This window comes from Coregonus clupeaformis, chromosome 10 (assembly GCF_020615455.1).
Source record: "Coregonus clupeaformis isolate EN_2021a chromosome 10, ASM2061545v1, whole genome shotgun sequence".
Lineage (NCBI taxonomy): Eukaryota > Metazoa > Chordata > Actinopteri > Salmoniformes > Salmonidae > Coregonus > Coregonus clupeaformis.
Genome location: NC_059201.1, coordinates 51,337,659 through 51,352,370, shown reverse-complemented (window position 1 = coordinate 51,352,370; position 14,712 = coordinate 51,337,659). Strand labels below are relative to the sequence as shown.

At 43.0% G+C, this 14,712-nt stretch overlaps 1 protein-coding gene and 1 pseudogene across 1 annotated transcript; both read left to right on the top strand.

Moving 5' to 3' along the window:
• The first annotated feature begins 281 nt into the window (after positions 1 to 281).
• Positions 282 to 7,179, top strand: LOC121574653 (uncharacterized protein KIAA1755-like). Its single transcript, XM_045223328.1, has 9 exons — positions 282 to 362; positions 643 to 759; positions 3,761 to 3,859; positions 3,942 to 4,090; positions 4,595 to 4,733; positions 4,899 to 5,021; positions 5,951 to 6,148; positions 6,584 to 6,746; positions 6,995 to 7,179. The coding sequence occupies exons 1-9, from the start codon at positions 309 to 311 to the stop codon at positions 7,177 to 7,179; spliced, it is 1,227 nt and encodes a 408-aa protein (XP_045079263.1). The 5' UTR covers positions 282 to 308.
• On the top strand, positions 1,023 to 2,376 carry LOC121576013 (annotated as a pseudogene).
• Positions 7,180 to 14,712: the final 7,533 nt, after the last annotated feature.

Below are 14,712 nucleotides of genomic sequence, written 5' to 3'. Positions count from 1 at the left end.
TGTATCTAGTTACTCAGCGTTCAAATATTGGTTGCTCTACATGACTGACTTCACCCAATTTATCCTTTATGAATTCATAGTGATTTCTGTCCACTGCACAGTAGTCAATTATGTCATTGACAATGATCTATCACTTTCTCTCATAGATATTTACCGACTATTTAAACACATCTTGGGGACACATACAAATGTGAATCGCTATAGTGAAGAAAACATTATGATGACCTTGCATGATGCCTTGTCCTGACATGTTTCCTTATTGGTCGGCCCTATAGGAGCAAGCCCTGCATGCAGTTCATAGTGTGCTGATGCTGGTGGATAAAGACACAAGCCCTCGCCCTGAAAGACACCCTGGGCTACAGGTCAGAGAACACATACATGCGCATGTACACATGGCAAGCACATTCACAAGCACATACACACACACACACACACACAATCCTGTTTTACAAGACTCCATGGCTGTGTCCCAATAGTCTAAAAGTCAGTGTCTCCTCTCCATCTTCTCTTTCAACTAATCTGAAAGCAATAGGAGGGATGTGTCTTCAAGGATGCTATCTGTGACTATTGAGACACGTCCACATTGTCAGGCCCTCTATCTGTAATATGACTGACCCACCCCTCATGACTCCCGTCAATCAGATGGACGTGGTGACCTCTCTGAAGGCCCTGCACAAGACGGTGGAGGGACAACAGCTGACCTCTGACCTAGGCGGGAACTTTCCCTACAGCCACACTGATTGGCTGCAGTTTCACCAGGTGCAGTATAATATTTATAAATGGGTTTTGCATATGTAATGGCCTCTTTAAATGAGCTTCAGTCTACCCGGGTAGTGTGGTCAAGATTTCTAGAAGTTAATTAAATCTGTTATACAAGTGTCATCAACATTTTACATTGTCGTTGATAGTTGCTCACTTCAATGCTATTGTAGATTCTTTACTTGTGTTAATTTCACTATAATACCAATGCATTGTCCATTGTCCACCGAAACCATGGCGACGCCCTTGATCAGATCCATCTCTAAGGTTGGTAGGCAGGTGTCCCGACCATGGAGTGTGTACCAGCATGGGCTGCGGAACAGATCCACCCAACCAGACGTGTCTGCAGAGCAGGCTGCTGCCCTTGGGGTCTCCCACCCTCCACTACAGACATACTCTGAGGAGGAGGGGATGATGAGGGATGCTGTGAAAAAGTTTGCACAGGAGCGTCTTACCCCGTTTGTGTCGAAGATGGACGAAAACTCTCATATGGATCCGGAAGTGATAAAGTCAGTCTTTGAACAGGGGCTGATGGGCATTGAGTTCGACCCAGAGTACGGAGGCACCGGCTCCACGTTCTTCTCCTCCATCCTGGTCATTGAGGAGCTGGCCAAGGTGGACGCCTCCGTGGCCGTGCTATGTGACATCCAGAACACCCTCTTCACCAAGCTGGGGACCGCAGCCCAGAAAGAACAGTACCTCAGCCGACTGTCAACAGACATGATTGGTAGTTTCTGCCTGTCAAAAGCAGTGTCGGGGAGCGATGCCTTCTCTCTGAAGACGCGTGCTGACAAACACGGGGACTATTACGTCATCAATGGTTCCAAGATGTGGATCAGTAATGCAGAGCAAGCTGGGGTGTTTCTGGTGATGGCCAACGTGGACCCGTCTGCTGGTCACAGAGGTATCACTTGCTTCATCGTGGACAGAGACACAGAGGGGCATCAGATCGGCAAGAAGGAGAACAAACTGGGTCTGAGAGCCTCTTCAACCTGTCCTCTCAACCTGGATAACATCAAGGTTCCTGAGTAGAACATATTGGATCAGATCGGCCATGGATACAAGTACGCCATCGGCTGAATGAAGGCAGGATTGGGATCGCTGCTCAGATGCTGGGACTGGCTCAGGGCTGCTTCGACCAGGCGGTTCCCTACACCAGACAGAGGGTTCAGTTTGGCAAACGCATCTTCGACTTCCAGGCCATGCAGCACCAGATTGCCCATGTAGTCACCCAGATAGAGGTTGCCAGGCTGCTGACCTACAACGCTGCCCGGCTGAAGGAGGCAGGAAGACCTTTCATCAAGGAGGCCTGCATGGCCAAGTACTTCACCTCAGAGGTCGCAACGTTGACCACATCAAAATGCATAGAGTGGATGGGAGGGGTAGGCTTCACCAAAGACTACCCTATTGAGAAATACTACAGAGATTGTAAAATAGGTACCATTTATGAAGGCACAACCAACATCCAGCTGTCCACCATGGCCAAGTTTATAGACCAGGACTATGACTACTGACCTCCTGACCTGGTCTGGCTGGATCCCCATCATGGAGACTGACCTGGCTGGATCCCCATCATGGAGACTGACATGGCTGGATCCCCATCATGGAGACTGACCTGACATCCTGACCTGACCTAGTCTGGCTGGATCCCCATCATGGAGCCTGACATGACTATATCCTCATCATGGAGACAGACCGTTATACACTCCTCTTTGTGACCCATTGGTTATATCACTCGTTGTTGGACTGTTGTGGGATTTAGGGCACTATTCAATCCGTATCGCGGAAGTTCAACGTTCCAGCATGATTGAAATTTAAAGGCAATGTTCCCCCGTTTAGTGGAGACTGCATTCACTGTAAACACTGCATATGTCGACTCAATCTAAATTTCTATCATGCAATCTGTAACGCTTCAGCGATCCAGACTGAATACGGCCCTTAGAGTGTCAGGCATTACTGTAGAGCTCACATGTAAACCACTGTGTAGCTGACTATAGTACTAGAGGAGGTTCCATAACTATGTACAGTTAGTCAATGCATCTGTTGCTTTCCACTATGGATAGATTAATGGTTACTGTTTCCAGACCTGTAGATAGTGTAACGTAGCTCTGGTGTTGGTAGTGTAAGTGTGGAAGTGGATTTGAACCAGGATCTCCCGAGTGGCGCAGTGGTCTAAGGCACTGCATCACAGTGCTAGCTGTGCCACTAGAGATCCTGGTTCGAATCCAGGCTCTGTCGTAGCCAGCCGCGACCGGGAGACCCATGGGGCGGCACACAATTGGGTAGGGGAGGGAATGGCCGGCAGGGATGTAGCTCAGTTGGTGGAGCGTGGTGTTTGCAACACCAGGGTTGTGGGTTCGTTTCCCATGGGGGGTATAATTATGTATGCACTCACTAACTGTAAGTCACTCTGGATAAGAGCGTCTGCTAAATGACTAAAATGTAAAATCTCAAAGTCCATGCATATACAATACATCCCACTGTATCATTCCAGTAGTGCCCACATGATGACACATTATTCACTTAGTTTCCAGTAAAGTAATCAGCTGTTCTACCACACCCACTGGAGATTGCTCTTATAACACAGATTAACTCATGTTAATCACTGCTCTGCCTTGCATTTCCCCTGTGATTAGGAAACAAACAACTTCCATTAGGTTGAATATGAAACCGATTGTGATTGTGAACACGTTATAGTTCTATACGGATCACTTGGCCCTATCACTAGGGCCTTGTTGCTTACCCCCTCACCGATCTGAAAAGAACTGGGTAGATTTAGGGAATATGTCTCTTGCTAATACATTTCCAATTCTTTCAAATTCGCAAGGGCTAGTCAACAAGGGCATACGGATAGTGGGCAAGAAATCGGTTTGGAAGTGAGCTTGTTCGGAATCGCGTGGCCGTTGTCTTTGCTATTCTGAACCATAAATTCCCCAAATCTATTGCATCAGCCTTGTTTTGGGATGAGTCTGAATCCTAAAATCTTTTTCCTGTGTTTCAGAAACTGGTTTCCTTTGTGTTGGACTTGCAAGAGGCAGCCCATTTACTACGTAGAGCAATCAAGAAAATTGATGGTAATCCAAAAACGGACACCGACCAGGTAGCGCATTACAATTATGAATTAAAAATAATATAAGTCTATAGCATTATCTTTTTCAGAGCTGATTTTCTTTTTGGTTCAGAATGTGCAGCTATGTATTCAAGATCAGAAGACCTCAATGAAAGAGGTGCTGCAGGATGCCCGATTGGTCCATTTACAGAGAGAAGGTGGGGCCATCCTGACCAGAATGAGGAGGGAGGAGTTTCGATTTACCAAGTCCGACGACTACAGGTATTGTTCTTTATCTAATTCATAAATTCTTGTGATTAACTGTGTGTAGTACCCTTAGAGATGTAAAGAGGGCACACCTATCTTTGCCATTGATTGCTTCTATGTCCCACCTACCTAGTTGACTACTTGCCCTCCATTGCATTGCCCATTCTAAAACAGGCTTCTTGGCAAGTGAGCCCTCTATACATCTCTATGGTAGCAACCATCTACAGTATGTCAGCGGTACTCAACTCTTACCCTACGAGGTCCGGAGCCTGCTGATTTTCTGTTCTACCTGATAATTAATTGCACACACCTGATGTCCCAGGTCTAATTCAGTCCCTGATTAGAGGGGAACAATAAAAAAAATGCAGTGGAACTGGCTTCGAGGTCCAGAGTTGAGTTTGAGGGATCTAGGTGATACCAAGGCAGCCATTTTCTACCAGAACACCACTGACCACACATCATCTATCAAGGTGGAGAGGAAAAGAGTGAATGTTTGCCAACGTCCACCTCTCATTACAGGGATGCCTTGGAGTCAGTGACGGTCCTATATAACCAGATGGTTGAGAGTGTTCATACCCTGGTGATGAGGTCCAATGAATCACTAAAGCATCTGGACTTCCTGCTCAAACTCAGGGAGGCGGAGTCAAATCTCAACACGGTAGGTCAGGAGGTTGTAACCTTACAGAACATTCAGCTAGAAGTATATTGTGAAGTATAATCAAGCACACCTAACATTATTGAAAGAAAACGAATACTATTTTCACCCGGATCTGTTAGTATGCCTTATGATGTATAATTCCCTATCTGAATTTGTACCTTGTAGGCCAAGGCATGGTTCGATACAGAAGGAGAGCAACGGCTGAAGGACTCCAACTCCACTGAGGACACCCTGGAGAGTGTGAACCAAGCCTTTCAGCGCTTTGACACCGTCCTCTCTCAGGCCAAGGTACAGCTAGGTTGGGGTTAGACAAATTAACTAAACTCATGAGGCACAGTCAGGTCCAGAAATATTTGCACCCTTGATAAAGATGGGCAAAAAATACTATAAAATAAATAATACAAATACTGAGCTATATTGTATGCTAAGACAATTGCTCAGATAAAGATCATTTGTTTAACAAGTAATATAATTTTTCTCAAAAAGATAAGGGTCAAAAGTATTGGCACCCCTGTTTTTAATACCTTCCAATAGCTCATCTTGCAAGGATAACGGCACTGAGCCTTTTCTTAAATGATTTTATGAGATTGGAGAACACATTTGGAGGGATCTTGGACCATTCCTCTGAACAGAATCCTTCCAGATCATTGATATCCTTCATCGTTACTTTTTAATTCAAACCACACTTTTTCAATGGGTTTCAAGTCCGGAGACTGCAAAATGTTGATTTTGTGTTCAATTAACCATTTTTTGTGGATTTTGATGTGTGCTTGGGGTTGCGGGAAGATCCACTTGCAGCCAAGTTTCAGCCTCCTGGCAGAGGCAACCAGGTTTTTGGCTAAAATGTTCTGGTACTGGGTAAAGTTCATGATGTCGTTGACCTTAACAAGGGCCCCAGGACCAGTGGAAGCAAAAGTCCACCACCATATTTGACTGTAGGTATGAGGTTCTTTTCAGTTTATGCATCCTTATTTCGACGCCAAACCCATCACGGGTGTGGTGGCCAAAGAGCTCTATTTTCATGTCATCTGACCATAGCACCGGTTACAATCCTGGTGCCAATGCCGTTTAGCAAATTCCAGGCGTTTACATTTGTAGGATGACATGAAAATAGAGCTCTTTGGGTTAAGCGTTGAAATAAGGATGCATAGGCAGAAAATAACCCTACTGTAAAATATGGTGGTGGAAATGTTGACATCTTTTGTTATTCATCATAGGAGAAGAAACAGAAGACCTTGACCCTGGTGATGGAGGTGGAGAAGATTCTGGGTTCCACTAACTCCAACCCCGAGACTGAGGTTTTTAGGACTTTGATGAACACGTTCAAATCCAATATGGCCGACTTTATGTTGCGCGCCGAGCAACGGCGTACCGAGCTTGACAACATGGTGCATGTCTACCGCTTCTGTGAAGAGGTTAGTTGAGGAAGTTGAGGAAGACCTGTCAAAATACTCTGACAAATACTCCATTCCTTCTCTTCCTTTCTTAAGTCCTTACCTTCTTTCTTAGTGAGTTAATTCCATTTAAATTCCTCCCAATTGCAAGAAATGTATCTCACTTTTATGGAGGAATGTCAACTAATTCTAATTGATATAAAATTGACCCTAACTCTGCTTAATTTCTCCAACCATATTACTTTTACCACCACAACCACCATGTTGTCTGTAGTAACTGATATCACGTATTGATTGATACATTTTTACAATATGCGGACATGCCCCCTCTTTAACCCCTAACCACAACAGTCATCAATATTCCCATCAATCTTTTTAGAACCCTGACTCCCCATCCAAGATATAACTTCTCTAACACCGCTAAAATAACACTGATCTCTGTACTGTTTCCTCTAGGCTGCTGCCTTTGCCAAGGAATGCAGGCAATATCTGGAGCAGGTAGAGACAGGGTGCTATCCTGCCAAAGCCAATCTAAGCATGCTTAAGACCTACGAGGAGAGATTGGGTGACTGCTTCTCGGCCCGACACTTCCAGAAGATCAAAGCCTGCAGCATGAAGGGCTCTGGGGGGATGTATTTGTGGAATGCAGTCTGGTTCCAGTAGCAGGAAGTCAGCCAGCGGCTGGGGGAGAGACTGCAGCAGCAGGGGAATGCAGCCAACAAAACCAGCAGCAACACGCAGCCGGCGGAGCTCAAGTGAAGAGCAGGGTGTTAGAGACAGGGAAGGAGAGGGAGAAAGAGGAGGAGGACAAGGAGGAGGAGGTGGTTGCCCCTTGCTCCCTCACCCAAGCCTCAACCTCCCCTCCAGGGGTGCCCAATATGGCCAATAACTCAGAGAGGGCCTCCGTGGAACAGATGGAGAGCAGAGACAGCCATGCTAGGGACAGCACTCACGTCACGTGTTTTAACCTCCCTTTCAAAGCGGACTCGAAAGGGAGCAAAGGAGCCAAAGAAGCATCCCAGTCGCCCAAATCCCCAGGCATAGAGGGGTAACTGATGACAGCGGTGCCCCAAGATGGAGAAGGTGGACCAGGAAGGCACCACAGCGAGACGGACCTCAAGACGGGGGATCTGATTGGTGGGTGTGAGGCGTTTCCATGGAAACGTGGCGCTTTGGGGTGGTCCCTGAGTGAGGGTTCCTGTATGAGCTCTCTCCTGTCCTCAGAATATGGCTCCTCCCCCTTGTCGGCAAGACACTCCCATAGTCGGCCCTTAGTAGTGGCACTGCAGTCCCCCCAAAACCCTTATGATATCTCCCATAATGGAAGTTTCTGCTCCGGCCACTCCTGCTGTAGGACAAATGGGAAAAGGGAAGATGACAGAGAAGATGGTGACCCCACAGAGGTGTCTTCAGTGTCCTTCCCTGACCCCTGTGACCCGAATGGTGACAGGACCCAGAAGGCCTCATCTTTGGCCGACACACAAGCTGAAGATAATGGAAACAATGTCCTGTGAGTGATGCACCTCCCACTTCTCAACAACTATGTGAAAAGCTATCCCAAAATAACATGCAAATGTTTCCCCAGAAATTCCAAGAAAACCTACATGCCAATAGTCACCCAAGAACTATTAACAATCTGCAATTCAGACAAACAAAATAACATTGTTATTGAAATGGTTCTGTGAAATAAGTCTTGAATTCATGCTTACTGGCAGTTTAAATAAACAAATGAGTGACAAATGATATTTACAGCATGCAGTGTTAGTAGAAGTGCAGCATAGAGATGGCTTTTCTTTGGGCCTTTGTTAGATTTCAGATGAAGATTAGTTGCCTGAAACCTTTACAATAACTACACTAAGTTAACCAGTCACAGTTATTAGGATATACCTACATGAAAAAATACTATAGTGTACTATTGTGTAAACACTATAGTATTCACTGTAGTGTTTCTGTGGACTAAAGTCTGCAAAAACACTACAGTGGATACTGTATAATGTACTGTAGTATGTACAGTTAACTATAATATACAGTGCATTTGGAAAGTATTCAGACCCCTTGACTTTTTCCACATTTTGATTAAACAGTTGTTTTCCCTCAATTTACACACCATACCCCATTATGACAAAGCAAAAACTGTTTAAAAAAAAAAAGATTTTTTCAGCAAATGTATTAAAAATAAAATACTGAAATCACATTTACAGTTGAAGTCGGAAGTTTACATACACCTTAGCCAAATACATTTAACTCAGTTTTTCACAATTCCTGACATTTAATCCTAGTAAACATTCCCTGTCTTAGGTCGGTTAGGATCACCACTTTATTTTAAGAATGTGAAATGTCAGAATAATAGTAGAGAGAATGATTTATTTCAGCTTTTATTTATTTCATCACATTCCCAGTGGGTCAGAAGTTTACATACACTCAATTAGTATTTGGTAGCATTGCCTTTAAATTGTTTAACTTGGGTCAAACGTTTCGGGTAGCCTTCCACAAGCTTCCCGCAATAAGTTGGTTGAATTTTGGCCCATTCCTCCTGACAGAGCTGGTGTAACTGAGTCAGGTTTGTAGGCCTCCTTGCTCGCACACACTTTTTCAGTTCTGCCCACAAATGTTCTATAGGATTGAGGTCAGGGCTTTGTGATGGCCACTCCAATACCTTGACTTTGTTGTCCTTAAGCCATTTTGCCACACCTTTGGAAGTCTGCTTGGGGTCATTGTCCATTTGGAAGACCCATTTGCGACAAAGCTTTAACTTCCTGACTGATGTCTTGAGATGTTGCTGCAATATATCCACATAATTTTCCTTCGTCATGATGCCATCTATTTTGTAATAATAATAATAATAATAATAATAATAATAATAATAATAATAATAATAATAATAATAATAATAATAATAATAATTTTGTGAAGTGCACCAGTCTCTCCTGCAGCAAAGCACCCCCACAGCATGATGCTGCCACCACCGTGCTTCACGGTTGGGATGGTGTTCTACGGCTTGCAAGCGTTCCCCTTTTTCCTCCAAACATAACGATGGTCATTATTGCCAAACAGTTTTACTGTGGATATTGATACTTTTGTACCTGTTTCCTCCAGCATCTTCACAAGGTCCTTTGCTGTTGTTCTGGGATTGATTTGCACTTTTCGCACCAAAGTACGTTAATCTCTAGGAGACAGAACGCGTCTCCTTCCTGAGCGGTATGACGGCTGCGTGGTCCCATGGTGTTTATACTTGCGTACTATTGTTTGTCGTCATGATGCCATCTATTTTGTAATAATAATAATAATAATAATAATAATAATAATAATAATAATTTTGTGAAGTGCACCAGTCTCTCCTGCAGCAAAGCACCCCCACAGCATGATGCTGCCACCACCGTGCTTCACGGTTGGGATGGTGTTCTACGGCTTGCAAGCGTTCCCCTTTTTCCTCCAAACATAACGATGGTCATTATTGCCAAACAGTTTTACTGTGGATATTGATACTTTTGTACCTGTTTCCTCCAGCATCTTCACAAGGTCCTTTGCTGTTGTTCTGGGATTGATTTGCACTTTTCGCACCAAAGTACGTTAATCTCTAGGAGACAGAACGCGTCTCCTTCCTGAGCGGTATGACGGCTGCGTGGTCCCATGGTGTTTATACTTGCGTACTATTGTTTGTACAGATGAACGTGGTACTTTCAGGTGTTTGGAAATTGCTCCCAAGGATGAACCAGACTTGTGGAGGTCTACAATTTATTTTATGAGGTCTTGGCTGATTTCTTTTGATTTCCCCATGATGTCAAGCAAAGGGGCACTGAGTTTGAAGATAGGACTTGAAATACATCCACAGGTACACCTCCAATTGACTCAAATTATGTAAATTAGCCTATCAGAACCTTCTAAAGCCATGACATCATTTTCTGAAATTTTCCAAGCTGTTTAAAGGCACAGTCAACTTAGTGTATGTAAACTTCTTTCCCACTGGAATTGTGATACAGTGAATTATAAGTGAAATAATCTGTCTGTAAACAATTGTTGGAAAAGTGACTTGTGTCATGCACAAAGTAGATGTCCTAACCGAATTGCCAAAAACAATAGTTTGTTAACAAGAAATGTGTGGAGTGGTTGAAAAACGAGTATTAATGACTCCAACCAAAGTGTATGTAAACTTCCAACTTCAACTGTATATAACAGTTGCGGTCGGTGCTGTTTAAGATGAGGGAGGACGTACATTTTTATTGGAGCATGGCCTTATTTCTATTACAGTATATTGCATGACTGTCATTCATATTCCATTCACCCAGCTCAATGTAACATTGATAGGTTTAGGCTACTACATGATACTAAAATGTTCCCTATACCCATTTCATGAGGTTGGTACAACCTAGCCTATATGAATGAAAGTTTACAATGTAGGTGCACAGGTCAAGAGAAATTTGAGTAATCAAGGTGAAAGACAGTAACACATTCAATACTGTCTTGCACACTCTTGCCTGCATCTAGCTGATCTAGGTTGTAATCATTATTCCAACAGTTGCAAACAAATTCAAGTATGTTTATCTCAGTTTTGTTCCATTTGCCTCCATTTAACGTTTTTCAACAGTATCGACGGAATGAACAGACCCCTTATCACACAAACAGTTCACTTTCAAAGCAGCCACATACAAACAGCATGATCACTTTGATTGTTGTAGCTATAATTCCTTCTCGCATCTACTCACTCTCCTCCTCTCACCTTTTCCCTTCGCTTGTGGACTACAGTGCACAACACATCAGCTGTCTGTGACCAGGCAAAAAAAGTTTACAAGCCAAACCTTCATATCATAACCGCTAACCGCTACACACAGCCTACATCGTTGTCACCATTATAAGCTGTCATAGTAAACATAGCTACTAGAACTAATGCGTTAGTAAACCCGCTACAATCATGCAGTACAGTGTACAGTCAGCAAGCAGTTTAGCAGTTACACCAGCGGGCCCAGGTGGCAATAAATTAATCAAACCAAAAGCTTACCTTGACTTGGAAGAGTTCCAGTGTTGGATAGCTATAGCCAGCTAGCTAACATAGCATCCATCTCTGTTTGAGCCAGGTGTTTGAGTAGGCAAAATTAGCTGGCTGCATTCACTAGCTAGGTAAGTTAAAGTGAAATAAAAAATATAGCTAGCTCTCTCTCTCTCTCCTTCATTATTGAATAAATTAATTTGTTTGAAACTGTTTAACTTTTTCTCTCTTTGAGTCAACTACTCACCACATTTTATGCACTGCAGTGTTAGCTACCATGCTGCAAAAGCTCTGATAGGTTGGAAGACATCCTCTGGAGGTTGTAATAATTACTGTGTAAGTCTATGGAAGGGGGTGAGATCCATAATCCTCCTAGGTTTTGAAGTCAATGTACCCAGAGGAGGATGGAAACTAGCTGTCCTCCGGCTACACCATGGTGCTACCCTAAAGAGTGCTGTTGAGGCTATTGTAGACCTTCATTGCAAAACAGTGTGTTTCAATCAATAATTTGGTGACATACAGTACAAGACAAAAGTTTGGACACTCCTACTCATTCAAGGGTTGTTCTTTATTTTTACTATTTTCTACATTGTTGAATAATAGTGAAGACATCAAAACTATGAAATAACACATGGAATCATATAGTATCCAAAAAAGTAATGCATTCTTCAAAGTAGCCACCCTTTACCTTGATGACAGCTTTGCACACTCTTGGGATTCTCTCAAACAGCTTCATGAGGTAGTCACCTGAAATGTATTTCAATTAACAGGTGTGCCTTTCTAAAAGTTAATTTGTGGAATTTCTTTCCTACTTAATGTGTTTGAGCCAATCAGTTGTGTTGTGACAAGGTAGGGTCTGCTAAATGACTAAAATGTAAATGTAGGGTTGGTATACAGAAGATAGCCCTATTTGGTAAAAGACCAAGTCCATTTTATGGCAAGAACAGTTCAAATAAGCAAAGAGAAATGACAGTCCATCATTACTTTAAGACATGAAGGTCAGCCAATCCGGAACATTTCAGGAACTTTGAAAGTTTCATCAAGTGCAGTCGAAAAAACCATCAAGAGCTATGATGACACTGGCTCTCATGAGGACCGCCACAGGAAAGGAAGACCCAGAGTTACCTCTGCTGCAGAGGATAAATTCATTAGTTATCAGCCTCAGAAATCGGCAATTAAACACACCTCAGATTGCAGCCCAAATAAATGCTTCACAGAGTTCAAGTAACAGACACATCTCAACATCAACTGTTCAGAGGAAACTGCGTGATTCAGGCCTTCATGGTCGAATTTCTGTAAAGAAACCACTACTAAAGGACACCAATAATAAGAAGAAACTTGCTTGGGCCAAGAAACACAAGCAATGGACATTAGACCGGTGGAAATCTGTCCTTTGGTCTGATGAGTCCAAATTTGAAATGAGGTAAAACGGATTTAAGTTTCCCTGCATTAAAGTCCCCGGCCACTAGGAGTGCCGCCTCTGGATGAGCGTTTTCCTGTTTCCTTATGGCCGCATAGAGTTTATTGAGATCAGTCTTAGTGCCAGCATCGGTTTGTGGTGGTAAATAGACTGCTATGAAGAATATAGATGAAAACTATCTTGGTAGATAGTGTGGTCTACAGCTTATCATGAGATACTCTACCTCAGGTGAGCAAAACCTCAAAACTTCCTTAGATATCGTGCAACAGCTGTTGTTTACAAATATACATAGACCGCCACCCCTTGTCTTTCCAGAGGCTGCTGTTCTATCCTGCCGATACTGTGTATAACCCGCCAGCTGTATGTTATTCATGTCATCGTTCAGCCACTACTCGGTGAAACATAAGATATTACAGTTTTTAATGTCCCATTGGTAGGATATTCGTGCCTGTAGTTCGTCCAATTTATTATCAAGCGATTGTAAATTGGCAAATAGTATCGATGGCAAAGGCAGATTAGACACTAGTCGCCAGCTCCTTACCAAGCACCCCTATCTCCTTTTCTTTCTACTGCGAATGATGGGGATGAGGGCCCTGTCGGGTGTCTGGAGCAAATCCCTCTCGTACGACTCATAAAATAAAAATTATTCATCCAGTTCAAGGTGAGTAATCGCTGTTTTGATGTCCAGAAGCTCTTTTCGGTCATAAGAGACGGTAGCAGCAACATTAGGTACAAAATAAATTACAAACAATGCGAAAAAACACACAAAATAGCACGGTTGGTTAAGAGTCCATAAAATGGCAGCCATCCCCTCTGGCGCCATCTCTATCTTTCTTCACTATTATTCTACAATGTAGAAAATAGTAAAAAAATTAAGATAAACCCTTGAATGAATAGGTGTGTCCAAACTTTTGACGGGTACTGTATGTATCCAAATAAATGTCACTAGAAAACAGCTTAAACAAATGCAAATGCAGCTACTTTGCTGTTATTCTGGCTGCACTTTTTGACGTGACTGTAAGTTTGCAACAGTTGGCTAGCTAGCAAGCAAGGGATAAGAACATTGCCAGCCAGTATGGCAATGAAACATTTAGAATGAACAACTGGGTCGTGTCCATAGATACAGAACAAAAAGACTGAACGACTGGGTCGCATCTCTGGCAACCGAACCGATAGAACGAACGAACAGCCGGCTTCGGTAGCAAGTTTAGATTTGTGTCGGGACTATATCTTGTGGAATAATTAAATAGTATGAATAAATTCACCAAAATAACGTTTTTTATGAAAATATGACTTGACTTCGTTTCGGGCCTAACAACACCCGTGCCAATATATCCACCAAACACCGGCTTCGAGGGCATTATCACTTATTGAATGCTTACACAATGGTTTCCATTAACCCATTAAAACTACCAACATATTTTTCATACATTGATTGCCCACGAGGGTCAATTTGACCTCAAGAAGAAACTATTGGATAAAGCAAGAATCACAGCAAAGTATAAAATTATTTATTATCAGAACTTCATTAGACATGTAATGTTATCTGAAATAAAAAAAATACCAGTCTATTTTTCTGTAAAATCACAGTTAATTTGCATAATTTGCATACAAAAATATAAACGCAACATGCAACAATTACTACAATTTTAGTGAGTTACAGTACATATAAGGAAATCAGTCAATTGAAATAAATTCATTAGGCCCTAATCTATGGATTTCACATGACTGGGCAGGGGCGCAGCCATGAGTGGGCCTAGCCAATCAGAATGAGTTTTCCCCCACAAAACGGCTTTATTACAGCAGAAATACTCCTCAGTTTCATCAGCTGTCCGGGTGGCTGGTCTCAGACGATCCTGCAGGTGACGATGCCGGATGTGGACGTCCTGGGCTGGCGTGGTTACACATGGTCTGCGGTTGTGAGACCGGTTGGACATACTGCCAAATTATCTAAAACGACGTTGGAGGCGGCTTATTGTAGAGAAATTAACATTCAATTCTCTGTCAACAGCTCTGGTGGAAATTCTTGCAGTCAGCATGCCAATTGCATGCCCCCTCAAAACTTGAAACATCTGTGGCATTGTGTTGTGTGACAAAACTGCACATTTTAGAGTGGCCTTTTATTGTCCCCAGCACAAGGTGCACCTGTGTAATGATCATGCTGTTAAATCAGCTTCATGA

Bases quoted from the DNA above. Each gene is read 5' to 3' on its own strand.
- LOC121574653 (XM_045223328.1), top strand. From the start codon at position 309: ATGCTGGTGGATAAAGACACAAGCCCTCGCCCTGAAAGACACCCTGGG. The intron at 363-642 runs GTCAGAGAACAC...CCCGTCAATCAG, and splicing joins AAAGACACCCTGGGCTACAG to ATGGACGTGGTGACCTCTCT. The intron at 760-3,760 runs GTGCAGTATAAT...CCTGTGTTTCAG, and splicing joins ATTGGCTGCAGTTTCACCAG to AAACTGGTTTCCTTTGTGTT.